This window comes from Phallusia mammillata, chromosome 1 (assembly GCF_965637545.1).
Source record: "Phallusia mammillata chromosome 1, kaPhaMamm4.hap1.1, whole genome shotgun sequence".
Classification (NCBI taxonomy): Eukaryota; Metazoa; Chordata; class Ascidiacea; order Phlebobranchia; family Ascidiidae; genus Phallusia; species Phallusia mammillata.
Window position 1 is genome coordinate 9,927,933 of NC_137252.1, and position 14,138 is coordinate 9,942,070.

General features: G+C 39.0%; 2 protein-coding genes across 3 annotated transcripts; both read right to left on the minus strand.

The window, feature by feature from the left end:
- Nucleotides 1–48: 48 nt before the first annotated feature.
- Nucleotides 49–4,898, minus strand: LOC145215983 (putative monocarboxylate transporter 5). The gene is made up of 6 exons (XM_080084465.1): nucleotides 4,785–4,898; nucleotides 4,315–4,515; nucleotides 2,971–3,161; nucleotides 2,411–2,554; nucleotides 959–1,930; nucleotides 49–666 (listed from the first exon to the last, which is right to left on the minus strand). The coding sequence occupies exons 2-6, from the start codon at nucleotides 4,482–4,484 to the stop codon at nucleotides 464–466; spliced, it is 1,680 nt and encodes a 559-aa protein (XP_079940591.1). The 5' UTR covers nucleotides 4,485–4,515; nucleotides 4,785–4,898; the 3' UTR covers nucleotides 49–463.
- Nucleotides 4,899–8,892: 3,994 nt separating this feature from the next.
- Nucleotides 8,893–13,021, minus strand: LOC145214972 (uncharacterized). Of its 2 annotated transcripts, none has more exons than XM_080083632.1 (4): nucleotides 12,807–13,021; nucleotides 12,314–12,516; nucleotides 11,005–11,131; nucleotides 8,893–10,684 (listed from the first exon to the last, which is right to left on the minus strand). In XM_080083632.1, exons 1-4 carry the CDS (start codon nucleotides 12,931–12,933, stop codon nucleotides 9,474–9,476), a joined length of 1,668 nt encoding a protein of 555 aa, XP_079939758.1. In that variant the 5' UTR covers nucleotides 12,934–13,021; the 3' UTR covers nucleotides 8,893–9,473. The 2 variants fall into 2 exon arrangements, with proteins under 2 accessions (XP_079939758.1, XP_079939751.1); XM_080083625.1 differs by having other exon boundaries at nucleotides 12,314–12,531.
- Nucleotides 13,022–14,138: the final 1,117 nt, after the last annotated feature.

Below are 14,138 nucleotides of genomic sequence, written 5' to 3' on the forward strand. Positions count from 1 at the left end.
CGAAAACCAATAACAAAAACATCGAATAAAGTAAATAATTACTGCCAATGCACTTGTCACGCGGTGACAACATATATTTGCAGCAAAATAACATTGTAAGTTCACACCGAAGCATGACATCAACGTAAAAGTAAAAAAAGCAACGAGCCAAGTGAATCAAAATGCAAACATACAATCAGTGGATTCATTTCGTTGATATAAAAATTTTGAAAATGTGCAGTATATACAGATGACCATTGCATTATAAAACAGAAAGATTTAAATTCATTAGGTTCATCCGGCTGTTTTGTTACAAAACAAACCTCGTTTTGTTACATACAAAACAAATACTTATAGTACGTGTTATAAAGACATCGCTCAAAAAATAATCACAAACAGTTTGGTCCGAAACTTTTTTGCAGATAAAATGTCTTCAGGTACTCTTAAGAACCCTTTTAAGCCCATTTTAGCAATTTTCTACTTCTTATGTCATGCTATGCATTTCAAGAAGCATGCCAATGTCCTGTTCATCCGGAACTTCTGCAACACCATTTGAACTGTCTTCTTTTCTTTGCAAGTATCTTGCTGCCGGAATTTCAAGCCACAGCACCAACATGGCGGCAAAGAAACAACAAGTTGCCACGATGAAACTGTACGTATATGATTGCGTTGCGTCAAACAAAGCACCTGAAACAGTTTTATAATGTTAAACTAGTGTAACTTGACACCAGAGGAGATGCTATGGTGAAACATAACATCATCAAAACTAATACATTTAGGCCAAAATAACAAGAAACCCAAGTGTTAATTTACATTCAATAAAACATTATTTTATGAAGTGAGTTGAGTTTACAAAGACGTTTGAGTAGAGCAGTGACAGGAGATGTTAGTCAGACTGGGCTTTTCAAATTGTGTTTGGGTCAAATCGGGCCAGGTTCGGTGCATATATTATTGTGACCATATGTAGGTTATATAGTACCTGCAACAGGAGGGCCTATGAGTTGACCACATACGCCGCTGAAGAAAAGGCAAAACCCGTAGGCACTTCTTAGTTGTCGCACGCCTAAAGTGTCCACCGTTACTGGTAGAATGTTTCCTTGCCAACTGCCCGAACCGCAGCCGAACACTATACAGTATATTGCCATTGTTAAGAACGAGTTGGCTAACAAGCTGAATGCGCTTGCAATGCCCATCACTGTGATGTAGATCTTGTGCAAATGAATTCTCCTCAAGTAACCTTTGTCAGCGAAGTAACCCGAGGTCAACTGGGCAATGACTTCAGATAACCCGATAAGTGAAAGCAACATTGCCGATTCGTATTCGCCGATACCCAAGATTTTAGCCCTTGCTACTGTATGAACCAAAGTGATCGAATAGCCAAATTGTGTCATAACTAAGTTTGTCGTGACAACAGCCCAAAGTGGATTCTTTAGTAAAGAAAAGTCCAAGGCTTTTTTCTTCTGGGGTTGGTACACGGGCTCGATCTGTGGAAAATGGTCCACGATAAGCGATTCGGTAATGCCGTATTCAGTGACTCTTTTTTCAATCTCTTTTTGCTGCTGTTTTAAGCGTTGCTTTTCAGCGAGAGCTCGTCTTGCAACCAGTTTGTAGCCTTCCTCAGCGTTGTTAAACGACTCTTCGTTTACGCTAGGTGGCATGATGCTATCCCTGTGCCGTTGCAGGGTTTCCCTATGGTCGAACTTGAGTTCATCTTTTAACCTTACTGGCCGGAGAAGCAAGGCACAGGCGAACAGATGAAGCTCCATTCCAGCAACAACTAGTAGACAACCTTGCCAACCGTACAAGTCGACTAGCAGTTGTAGAACTGGGGCGAGAAAGAAAGTTGCCCCGCCTCCGGACCGAGATAGACCGTTTGCAAGAGATCGTTTGGTTTTGAAGTATCGGCCGATCATCGTAAGAGCGGGCAAAGAAGCCAGCGCAAATCCGAATCCTGAAACAAATAAGTGAACGTTTGTTTTGGTATGTTTATGGAATGCCTGGCAGCACGACACATGGAATCGCGCAATTTGGATAATGGTCTTTTGTACAGTGTGGGCTTATAGCACTTAAGTTGTCAGTTAAGATAAACATAAACTAATAACTGGGATCAGCCCTAAAGCGTACATGTAGATTGTAGACCAACAAACAGGACACAGACATATGTAAATCATAGTACGCCAGACATTTTAAAGGCGTCATGCCGACTCAGCAGGTCACCAAGCATTCTTATATGTCAAGGCGTTAACGTAGGGCACAATGGGGATGCAAGTTGATTTTGCCATATGGGAATGCTTGGTGATTGACTGGTTCAGTATGGTGCATTAAATAGGCCTGGCTTAATATGATTTAATATTATGCATGCTGCATTTCGTTGCAAGCTCAAGCTGCTGAAAATCGCATTTCAGGCAAGATAGAGCAACGAAATGTTTACCTGAGACGCATCCGAGGGAGACATACAAGTAGTAGGGTGAGGTGGCAAACATGCTGATGATCAGACCAATCGTAACGAGTGTAGCTCCCCAAGCAACAACCTTCCTTTCGCCGTATTTGTTGCTTAAAGCTGCCGCCAACGGAGCTGAAATACAATTTATTGGCGTTCCCGTATAGACTTAACATATGTACAGCTAAAGAACAAATACGCGCTACTTTTGATAGGACTTCATCGTACTTTTTGGATCTGCCTGTTTTGATATAAGTTGATGGTTTAAAAATAAAGCTTTTAATATGTTCAAGGGAATGTAAATGATTTTACTTCGTTTTAAAAGATAAACACCAAGAAAGGTAAAATGATTTGACCAATGTTTGTGACCATTCTAAATTGTTGTTTATTCTAAAAACTCGTTTTGGCATCATTGCTATCTGACACACCTGGTTAATATAACTCAGGCAAATGTACACGTAATTTTAAAATACCATACTGCTTGGCAACTGTTGTAACGGCAATTTTTTGAGGTAGACTAAACAAACGAATTAAACAGAGAAGAGTCTCACCAGCCGAGGCGCGCATGGAAAGCGAGATGGAATTGATCCACGAGATGGCGCCAGCACTCCCCTGAAAGTAAGTTCGGAATTCTGGGAAAAGAACGCCCAGGGATTTAAGCATTCCAATCACCAGGCAGTTGTCAATCCACACTGCCACGACGACCACCCATCCCCAGCCTCCATCAGGCGGTTCAACGTATCTGAATGGAACACATTTTCGAACGGTTTCGTACAAAAATGTAGCATGTCAGCGACCAATAAAGTAATGCTGCATTAGTTTTGTAATGGGGGAACTAAAGTAATCGATAAGTTCGTTAGAGCTAGACGATTTTTATCGGTATGTATTAAACCATCAATAGTGAGACGTTTTAAAAAAGTTACAGTTAAATATATGTTAAGGTGAAGCGCTGTCATTTAGTAGCATGTTAAAAAAAAACACATCGACCTTGTCCTAACCTTGCTATATGCCCAAAAGTTAGGCATTAGAGGGCATCACAGGCAATCTTATTTCATTAGGATTTCAATTTAACATGTCAAATGCCTCATAATGAAGCAACATTAAGTTTAGCTCTCCCATTGGGCAACGTGAGAAATAACATGTAGGCCGGGTTTATTGAACAAGGCAAAGAGGTTATGTAAGCAACGGGGTTGGGTAATAATTAAACGGGTGGTGCGGCGTCGCAATGTGCACCAGCGGGTGTTTTGACGAACTTAATGTTGCCATACAAAGGTCGCCTTATATGACGTGCATGTGTCAATATTTCCCGGTATGGCATGCGGTCAACAAAACCGCGGGCAAACATCAGCTCGACGTGTGCCGGCTGCATTTCAATCAAAGGGCGGATTTAAGGGCCGATGTGTTGCCAAACGTGTGTAAATAAGTGCAGGGTTTTATGAGACCCGCCAAGAGGAGGCAACGAACACACTAAATATGCATGTGATATACGTTCACACATTACTTACCCCCAGAATGCTATCTGTAAGGTGGTAATATATAGGTTACTGAAATGTTTATAACTCAGTTCATGCGTTTTCGACCCAGTTTGCTGCAAAACAATGCGCTTGGAAATTTCTCGTTGGGCGCGCTTCAATTCAGATTTCAGACTCATTTTCAACTGTTCCTAAGGATTCAAAGAAAACTTCGTTCCGCAATTTTTATACAACAAAGTTCATTTAAGCCGAACTGCTGTACATGGACAGGGACATAAAATAAATGGCCACGCAATAGCAACATTTTCAAATATACATATTTTTTGCTACTGATTTCAACCTAAATTGCGTCACTTGAACCTTGTATCCAACTAAAAATCTGAATCGTACCGATTTAAATCTTGTACAACAAATTCCACTTACTTTTTCTCATTTACAATCAGCGGTTGAGGATCGCGCAGTGACGCACGCTTGGAGTATGACGAAGTGGTTGATGACGTAGAAGTGAGGTGGGGTCTTAGTTTTCCATTGGCGGTGGTTTGAACAGTTGTAGGAAACCTGCCAGCGGTTGTAATTGCCTCAAACTCAGACATATTGACGAGTCTCTGTTCGTTTACAAGAAAACTGAAAAAAATCAACATCACATTTGGTTAAAATTTCGGAAATTTTCACTTAATATAGCAATAATGTCAATCATTGAACGATTTGCCAGTTTCAAACAAACACCGCCCATTGTATTATTACGGGCAAACACGGTCTTTTGTGTAGAAGTACCCATTTAATTGAAAGCGTATTCTAACATTCGTTTGACTGACAGAAAAGGATCATTCTTTATTGTCGGGTGCAGTTACTGCTCATATGATCGATACGGTTGCCTTGGTAAAAAAACTTACCTTTTTTCATACCACTGGCTTGCAATATCCTGTTCACAGTACAACTTGACAAATACGTCGCGTTTTGAACTGAGGCTAAACGTAATTTAATTTTCGCCTACAAAACTAATAACTGCAACAAATAAAAATATAGTTATACACATAAAATCGGAACGGAAATTTATAAAGGAATGTTTAGAAACTTTGCGAAAACACCTAATGTCAATTATGTCGGATAAGCTCATCTTTGTTTGCAGTTACCCCTTGTCAATAACGCACTGAATAGTAAACTTTACGGAAGAAAAAGGGCACCGGAACGTTTATTACGTAATAAATATGCGGATGAATGACAAGATATAAAGCATTCTTGGTAAAACACCGGTTCAAACAACCGGCAAAAACTGAAGCCAAAACTTTTGCACCAAACACTTCCTCTCACAAAATACGCAAAAAGGTAAGAGAAGCTAACAATTTTACAGATTTGTGCACGTCGAAAAAAACTGAATAACCACTTTTACAATATCCAACAAAAACGTAACCAACGTATTCATCATTAATCGCTATTCGAATCTGTTCAAATCGCTTGTTGCAAGCAGAACCGCCCATGAAACGAGTTGACAAACTTGCACAATCGTCTGCTTCGAGTGGTGCAACGCCCATGTTGTCAACCTATTGCTGGCCTGCGGAGGAGTGTGAAAACATTTCGTTTGTCCTCCTCCAATTAATTATTGACCCCGGGAAATGCTGACTTGCCTCTTTTCGATTAGTCGCCGAAATGCAAACAACGAAATATAGGATCTCACACTCGACCAACAAACCATGCAAATTTACCTAAAACCAACAGGTGAAAAACATTTTTCGTCGAACCCGTAATAAATAAAAAGGCTACATCTATTTTAAACGGTTTACTTTTTCAGTGCGGCAGAGACCTGGGATTTAGTTTTGATTTTTGCATCCAATTCGAACCGTACAGACTGTTTAAAAATAGTAAGGAGTAACCTTTTATATTTCGTGGGTCTGAGAAGTCAATGCAATTGCGTCATAAACACAATCGACGACGTAAGTATTGGTCCGAGCCAACACCTGTTCCAGGCTGACCACGGCGTAGGCGACCGATAATGCATTGCCAATGTGTCTTTTCATTATCCGAAGTTACCCAACAAAACCCACATACAAAGAATGGAGGCATACATAGCGGGGCAAAGGTCTTGACAAACACGTGCTCTGGTGGAACAATAACCCAAGGGAAACAAACGAGTCGTATAAGTGCGTTACAACGCTCTACGCCCTTTTAACGCTGCGTTACAACGGGCGCTCTTTACCACAATTTTATTTCCGCAATAAACCATTCTGTACCCTGAACTCAATGTACAACATTTAAGCTTAAAGAGATTAACATTTCAGATTGATTTGCTGTAAATAACTTTTACAGTCTTGTTTTCCACCTAAATTTTGCCATTAGCTGTTTGCAGTTGTAAATTCACACATTTGTAACAAAGGTACCTAATGTAAAACCGTTTTGATTGGTTGTTAACCGATGGGTCCCTTACGTGCATAAAACTTTACTGTACCTGCAGTGTTGTATTGAACTATCTAGCACACGTAATGGTGCGACGGCTTGCAATTTACAAAGCCCTACAGCTTATTTGTTTAACCGGGTAATCCTTTATTAATGTATTACGAAATCTGGTTAAAATGCATCCACGATTAACGTGATAAGTTCTAAATAATCAAATCTTTGTTTCTAAGTACCATACATCGGTGCAGTAGATTCAAACTTTTGTAAGCGTCATTTTTTCATATGCTCGAAAAATATATCACTGGTCTTGAATTATCATACAGCTCTTTCTGTTGAGCCCTATTTGCTTTTCATAGAAATATGATTACGACCATCGATCGCATCAACACTACCCCCATTTTGGCCTCTCTAATGCACCTCTGTAATCACGGCTGCGGAGCCGATAAAGAAATTTCAAATGAATATTTAAATAGTTAACGATCCGATGTAGCACCAGACAAGCTACGTGTAACATGTAAAAAGACCCAGTGAAGAATTGTAACCATTAGGAAAAAGTTATTTTAGGCACAAAAAGCACGTAAAACGATATACCTTAATTTGAATGATATGCAAAGGTAAGAATATACCCAATGGTTCCTTACAAATCAAATCTACAAGCAAGAGTGGTTTCTAGCTGATACAAAATGCCCTAAATCTTGTGTCACCAGACAAAAGACAAATGGCTGAACAAATAAAGGTAACAACCGTTTTACGAGTCAGTACAGTACATTGCGACATAACAGATGTATATTGCGCACTAAAAGTTTTATGACCTAGGAAGAAGTAGTTTTAAACATCTTTCAGTTTTACTAATACACTGCAAAATGATAACTTCCTCTCGTATGAGTAGGCTTCACAACACAAGCAACAGCGAAAAACAACTAGCATATCACTCTTTTCCGAAAAGTTTAAAGGCAAATTCTGATAGGACAGCCATAACAAAGCATCGCTTCCGCTTTAAAATCAGCATAAAGAATGACAACAAGATATATTCTAATCATAAACATTACTGCCAAGGTAGTGGTGTATATAGAATACATCGTGTAGACGTTTCGACAATATCTGTTGTCATCATCAGTACATGTTTTCAATCAAGCTGTGGAACACGGTATATCTTTTTTTTTTTTTTTTTCCTTAGTGCTTTATATACCGTGTTCCACAGCTTGATTGAAAACATGTACTGATGATGACAACAGAGATTGTCGAAACGTCTACACGATGTATTCTATATACACCACTACCTTGGCAGTAATGTTTATGATTAAACTACTTTTCAAGTCCGTGCAAAGTGTTCCTAAAGATATATTCTGTTGTTTTGATTAGCAGCGTCAAAATCGCCTTACACTAGATTTTGTTCCTTTAACTGCGGATCTTGGCAACAACGTATTAAACAATGTACAACAACGAAAGCCTTTACATTGATAAACTGTCATAAACTGACGCATTTCACAAGGTAATTACATGCCCTCATGACTTCTATTAAACGCTATCACCACAACATATTATCACTATTGAAAAATGTAAAATAACGTATTTAGTGCTGGTTGCAAAGCTGGTAGCAAACTAATTTTGCCTTACTTCGTTGTTAACAGGCAGATACTATGACAAAGGCGATTTTTTTTGTTAAAACGCGTCGCAGCGGCTTCGTGCTGCTACAATAACTGAGGATGTAAACAACAGCTGATCGGGAGGCGACACGCTCTACTGCGCACCAATTGGCGCTCGCGGTTATTTGCTTCACTGGCTGAGCCTTGTTTTCATCGGGAATCCGTACGCCAATGCCTTTCCATCGATACAGTGCAAATGCCAATGCTTTTAGCAACCAGATTTATGTAAGAGATAACACCAATGCAACATCATTTTATGGCATACTAATTATTTTTGTATGTTTCTCCAAAATTTTGGCAAATATATCCTCTAAATGTTGCTTTCAGTTTCTGGAAGTACCCTTACATCATAATACCTAATACTTGTCTGAACTCCTTGGCAAGTTAATAACCTTTTACGCCTGCAACTAAAAACCACAATTTAGCTTGTAAAGTAGATTTTATACTGATTGACCACGGACTGGCGCTGGGCATTGTTATGAACGACGGCGTTCTGCCAAAACAAAATAAGTTCAACTGAGGTCACTGCTTTAGAACTGCTGTGTGAAACTGTGCTGCATAAAGCAGCTAATGACGAACGGAATCGAAGTATAGTTAACCGATCGGAAGCAATAACAACTCGCTGCAGCGCTGAATAGCCGCATTGACAAATTAACTTGCTGGCGGCATTGCCAATTCTGACCTACATTGCTTGCACTAGAGGTAAGGTAACCACAAAGGCCACCTGTTGCTCTTAATTGGTTCGGGGGAATTTATTTAAATCTTTGTTACTAAAATGATGTATATGCTTGGTACGATGGGTTTGCATGGTTCCATTTGGTGCTGTTTAGAAATGAGTGATTGTATTGGTCCTATTTGGTGCTGTTTAGAAACAAGTGGTTTACATCGTGCCATTGTGCTCTGTTCAGAAATAAGTGGACTAACAAATGTTAGAGACACGGTTTGTTTGAGTACAGGTCATCTATTCGAAGTGCACAACTTTTATTAACGTTATTTTCTGGCGAAGACCAAAGATAAAACAAATGTGAAGAGAGGTTAAATTTCGATACAATAGCTGCAGTTTACTTCTTATTAGACATTTGTTAATATTATCTAAGTTAGTTCAAAGGTAATGTAAGTCGCACATAAAATGAATTGTAAAATGGTAAATGTCCAATAAGAATCAGCAATGGCCAACGAATTTTGCAGAATTTAAATAATCCACCACTGAATGCAAAAAAATGACTTGAGAAGAAGTCCTACAACGTAACGCAGACGTTGTTGTGAATTGCTGATGCAGAAATGTAATTTGCATGGTCCAAAGCGTTTACAATTTGAGATGTAGTATGACACTCCAAACACTTTATGTGATTTTTACTGACTTAAACTCTTAATATTGAACATTGTATGTCATCAAATGTTGATTACAGACGCGTAGGTTTCAACGTTTGTAAAGTTAAATAAAACCGACCGTAAGCACAAACAAAATACTTTCGAGATCTTTCTCATTTCCGGTTTGCATCATAAGTTTTATAACACGTATACAGGTTGACTCCGGTTTTAAGTTTAAGGAGATGAGGCAGCAGCTACAGCGGCTGGAATGCTTTCCTTGCTGCTTGCTCGCGACGAGGCCAAGCTTGATCGCCCTGAATGGCTCCCGTAGCTGTATCGCTTCCTGCCAATCTTCTCTAAAGGATAAAGCCTCAACCCCGTGTCCGTATCCACAACACTTCGCTTCATCAGTTCGCTGTAAGTGACATTTTCTTCCGTGTTTGGGTCAAAGAAGGTCTTCAAGCTGTCTTCCACGTCATCCATGGCAGCATCGGTACAAGCAGCCTTCACAATATCAGCCACCTTCTGATCGAGCAAGCCCTGCTCTACAGCGACGTTTAGCGGCAGGCGTATGTTTGTTTTGTGGTCAATAATTCCTCCTGTGGCAAGTTGAGCTTCAAGCAAGCGTATGCCATGTGATTCGATGACCAAGCCTCGCTCCATTGCCTGGCCCAATGAGAGAACGTCAGGTGAGACACGTGACTTGTACCCGGTGACTGCCCGTTCTGCTCGAGAAACTACGGTTTCGTAGACTTTATCAAGAAGCCCGAGTTGAAAAGCTTCGCTAACTGACATCTGCCGGCCAGTTATGGGGTCTATGATATTACCAGTGGCCGCTTGTGCTTCCAGCAAGCTTATAGCGGTGCCCCTTCGTATTATTCCATCTTTTGCCGAACTATAGATTGATTTCTTTTCCCCTGATTCGGAGATCATTATGCCTGCAACTGGGCTTGTTCCACAAAGGAAGGGTTTCAACGCGTCCGGTACAGGCTTGTCTTCAACATCACCTAATTCCGCCATAGTTTCCTTAACCTCATCCGCTTTTGAGCTTGTTAATAAATTCAAATCTACCAAGTCTCTCAACTTCACGCTTCTTCTCCATCCACCTCGAATCAAGATGTCGTCAAACCGCGAAAGATCGCCTGCCTCCTTGAAGGAATTCTCTTCTTTCTCCTCTCCCTCTTTCTCTCCCTCCTCCTCTCCCTGCTCCTCCGGACACGTGGAAAGAGTGGGAGGAGCTGACTCTTGAATGTCGGCGTGAGTAGGCTTAACTGAATTATTTGATGTTACAATATCGAAATCGTCAACGGCCGATGTATGCAGTGAGAAGTGAGTGGCCTTTTCCCGGTCGATCTCTACAACCGATGTTTGTTTCTTCACTGCTCCTTCTGAGTCCTCTTGATCTGGCATGAATGCATCGTCTGAACCTCCAGAAAGCTGACATTCTACAATGACAAAATGTATAGTAAGTAAAGTGTTAAAATAAAGATTTGTTTTTTTTCACAATCATACAAAGGATTTATCATTTTGCGTTGGCTATACAGCAAATTAACAACGACTTAAAACTTTTTAAGCAATACAATGTAGGCCAATATGTACATGTAAACACTAATCAGATGCAAATTATTGTATAAGAAGTGTAACACATAATTTTAGTTTCATTTTAAAACAGATTTTTCTCTTTTATTTTAAAATAATATACTTGGAGAGTCATTCTGGTTAAAAGTAAACGCCAATAGCAGAGAGTTTAATTGCATATACTGACCAAGGTTTGGTCGAGTGATTGGTTCCGGTGTCTGATCTATGGGAGGTCCAGTTTTCTGTTCAGATTCAGTAGTTCTCTCAAGAATACTGTTTCCATTTTCTACTCGAGAAGAATTTTCAGGGTTTTTCTACAAACCGAAATGTACCATGTTAGGTTGTATTTACTTATTACATTAGTTTTTTTAAACTGCAATATCTTCAACGTTCCCCTTAAACAGCAGTAGTGGCCATTTAGCGAAACCTAATAAAACATACGTCATGGACGGCTCCACATGCTGTCACAAAACCTAAGAATTGCGTGAAAATGGTAAAAATTGACAAAACTAAAATACAGCAAGCCCTCGAAATCATTAATTACCAAAACCATTGGAAATGCATTGAAACCTGAGTATTATTGAATCAACTTTTAAAATTGTGAAAAAAGTGATAGGTTTCCACTTGGTCACATTACGCGGTTAGATGTTTTTCTCATAAACATAAACAAATTTGATCGACCACATGCCAAGTCTAAATCCGTCCAGTGCTTATACACAAACAGGCTATACAGTTATCAACCAAATCTATCGAATATAGACAACCGAATAGATCGAATTAACCTGTTACAAAATACCACCACGGTCAGATACTACATTCCCAATGATCTACATAACGTTGAAAACTGATCGGCCATGATAAAACGCAATAGGGGATCTCGGTCAAATTTTAGTGACATCAATACTTTTCGGATCTTTTAATCGCAGGGAAAGATCAAAATCAACACGGATGGTTTACGAGATCTGATGGAACTTGTTTAAAGCAACCGGGCAAGGCATCTGGAGGAATTTAATCTCTCCCGCATCTATTGCCTTTCATCAGTGGTTAACTTACAAGGAGTAGTTTTGTGCTCGACCCGTACACAACTTGTCCATTATAACCGCAGTAAAATCATAGGGTTTAACGCAGGAATTTTTAGCTAGATAAGATTTTGGAACAATGGTGGCACAGTTTATCGATTACGAAATTAGTTGATTGCCTATTTTTGGACAGCGCATCTTTCTTGGTAAATGACATAACAATAATGGTCAAAAGCAGTTTGCAAGTGACAATCATGCTTTATGTCAGCATTGGGTTCAAACAGCAAATAATTAATAACGTTGTAACAAACTTAAACCAAATTGGAGACTACAAGCATCAGAAAGCCCAATTTCACAGTAACATTATGTAGAGAGCAGTTCCGGTTATGCAAGGTGCGGTTTTCGGCCCAACAAAGATCAAAATGTTAGTTTGGTTTTGGTTTACTGTAAAAACTCAAAGCGTGAAACATTGTATACCTGTGCTGTTTCATTTTCCCCCGCCTGAACTTCTGCTTTTAATTCTTGTATTGGTTTTTCTTCTTCAGCTTTTGTTGTTCCATCAGTCGCTGGTTCGAACGCTACGTTTGTGACACCGTTTTCTTTTCCCTTTCCACCTGCTCCGTCCTGCTCTTCCAAAGCGATTTCAGCTTTTTCTGGATCTTTTTCATTTTCTTTCTTTTCTGCAAAACCACAAGCTTCTTTGCTTAATATAAATCATGTTATAGTTTTTAAATAAGAAGAACTTAAATTACTCTAAAGTTTAAACAAGAAATGTTTGAGGTATGTGTACTGCAAACATTTTCAGAAACAATCTTTAATTATCCGAGAAAGTTGGTTTTAAATAGCAGCATTATTCAAATTTATGTCTTTTGTGAAATTATTTTCAATTTTGTTAAAGAAGATCACAGTTTGGAAAAAATGGGAAATGCTTGGAGTTAAAATTATACTCACGGTAATTTAGAATACTCACTTTCTTTTCTCTTCCTCAGAAACCGGGTACAAGCTGCGCATGACGTAATCACTAACGTCACGCATGCGATGAGGGCCACAGAAACGATACCAGTGGTGAGGCTTGAATTGATGATACTTGATTCCATTCTTTTATATTTGAGTTACTCCAATTTCTCAAAAACTATCATTGTATGACTAAGACTAAACATCTAGGTTTGTCTGTCCAAATAAAAGATAAATAGTTAAAATCAAACATTAAATTGATTACTATAACGGCACTTATCACAAAGAGGCTTGGATTTTAAATTCCAAATACAAAAAGGTTAAAAAAGGCTAGGAAGAGGAAATAAATTAAATCTATAGGCAGAATTTTTGACAACAGGAAAAAGATTAAATCCATAGGCAGAAATCCATAGGTTTTTTGAAACGTCTGCAAATGCTTCAGCTTTGAAAGTGTAAATTAAATCGGTTTTCGTAACAAAGAAAGGCATAAACATTCAGTTACATGCAAAAATGCATCAGAACATAAGACTGATAGTCCGTGACAAGGCACACAGTTCTGTGCTACGTAATTGGTACATTCGCAGGCTATAAAAACTGCCAACAAATCTTTTAACTACACTTCAAAGCTATTTCACCATAACTGTCACCAATACACTTCAAAAAACGACTATAATTGAATTACAGGTTTTTACTCCAATGTTTACCTATTTCGTCTCCATATAACACACCTCGTTATGTTTCGACAGCTGCGACCTGCAACTGCCGTTTTAGCCAGTGCCCGAAGACATTGGAGACACATAATACTGCTTCACCGGAATTTTAATAACCACCCACGATAGCTGTTTGACACGGCAGCGTATAGACCTCGACAATAGCCTCATGTCCGTGTCACGGCCAGTTTTATCTCGGCAACTGTCGGACTGGCGAAAACTTAATCCTCTTTTAGGAGTAAGTTTGAACGCATTTGGATTTCCTTAAGCGATAATGTATGCTTGATTTGCAATTAACAGTTTGTTGAAAAGATTTAAGAGGTAACTAATTAAAGATTTGATATTAGTTTTGGTACTAGTCTCAATACGGAAGTATATGTCCGCATAATCTATTTGACCATATCATCTATATTTTATACCACCAGATTATTTTAATTATGAATGGTAATTAGGCATAGTTGCGATACGATTTAATTAATTTATGAACTCTTCAGCTAGACAGTAACCCTACATAGTTAACGGTAATGAGTTGAAACTTTCTCTCTCTCTTGAGAGCAAAATTTAAAAAGGAGGTTTTATAAAAATATGGACACAATATTAGTCATATAGATGCTTTGCTTAAGCTTGGTGAATGGTGA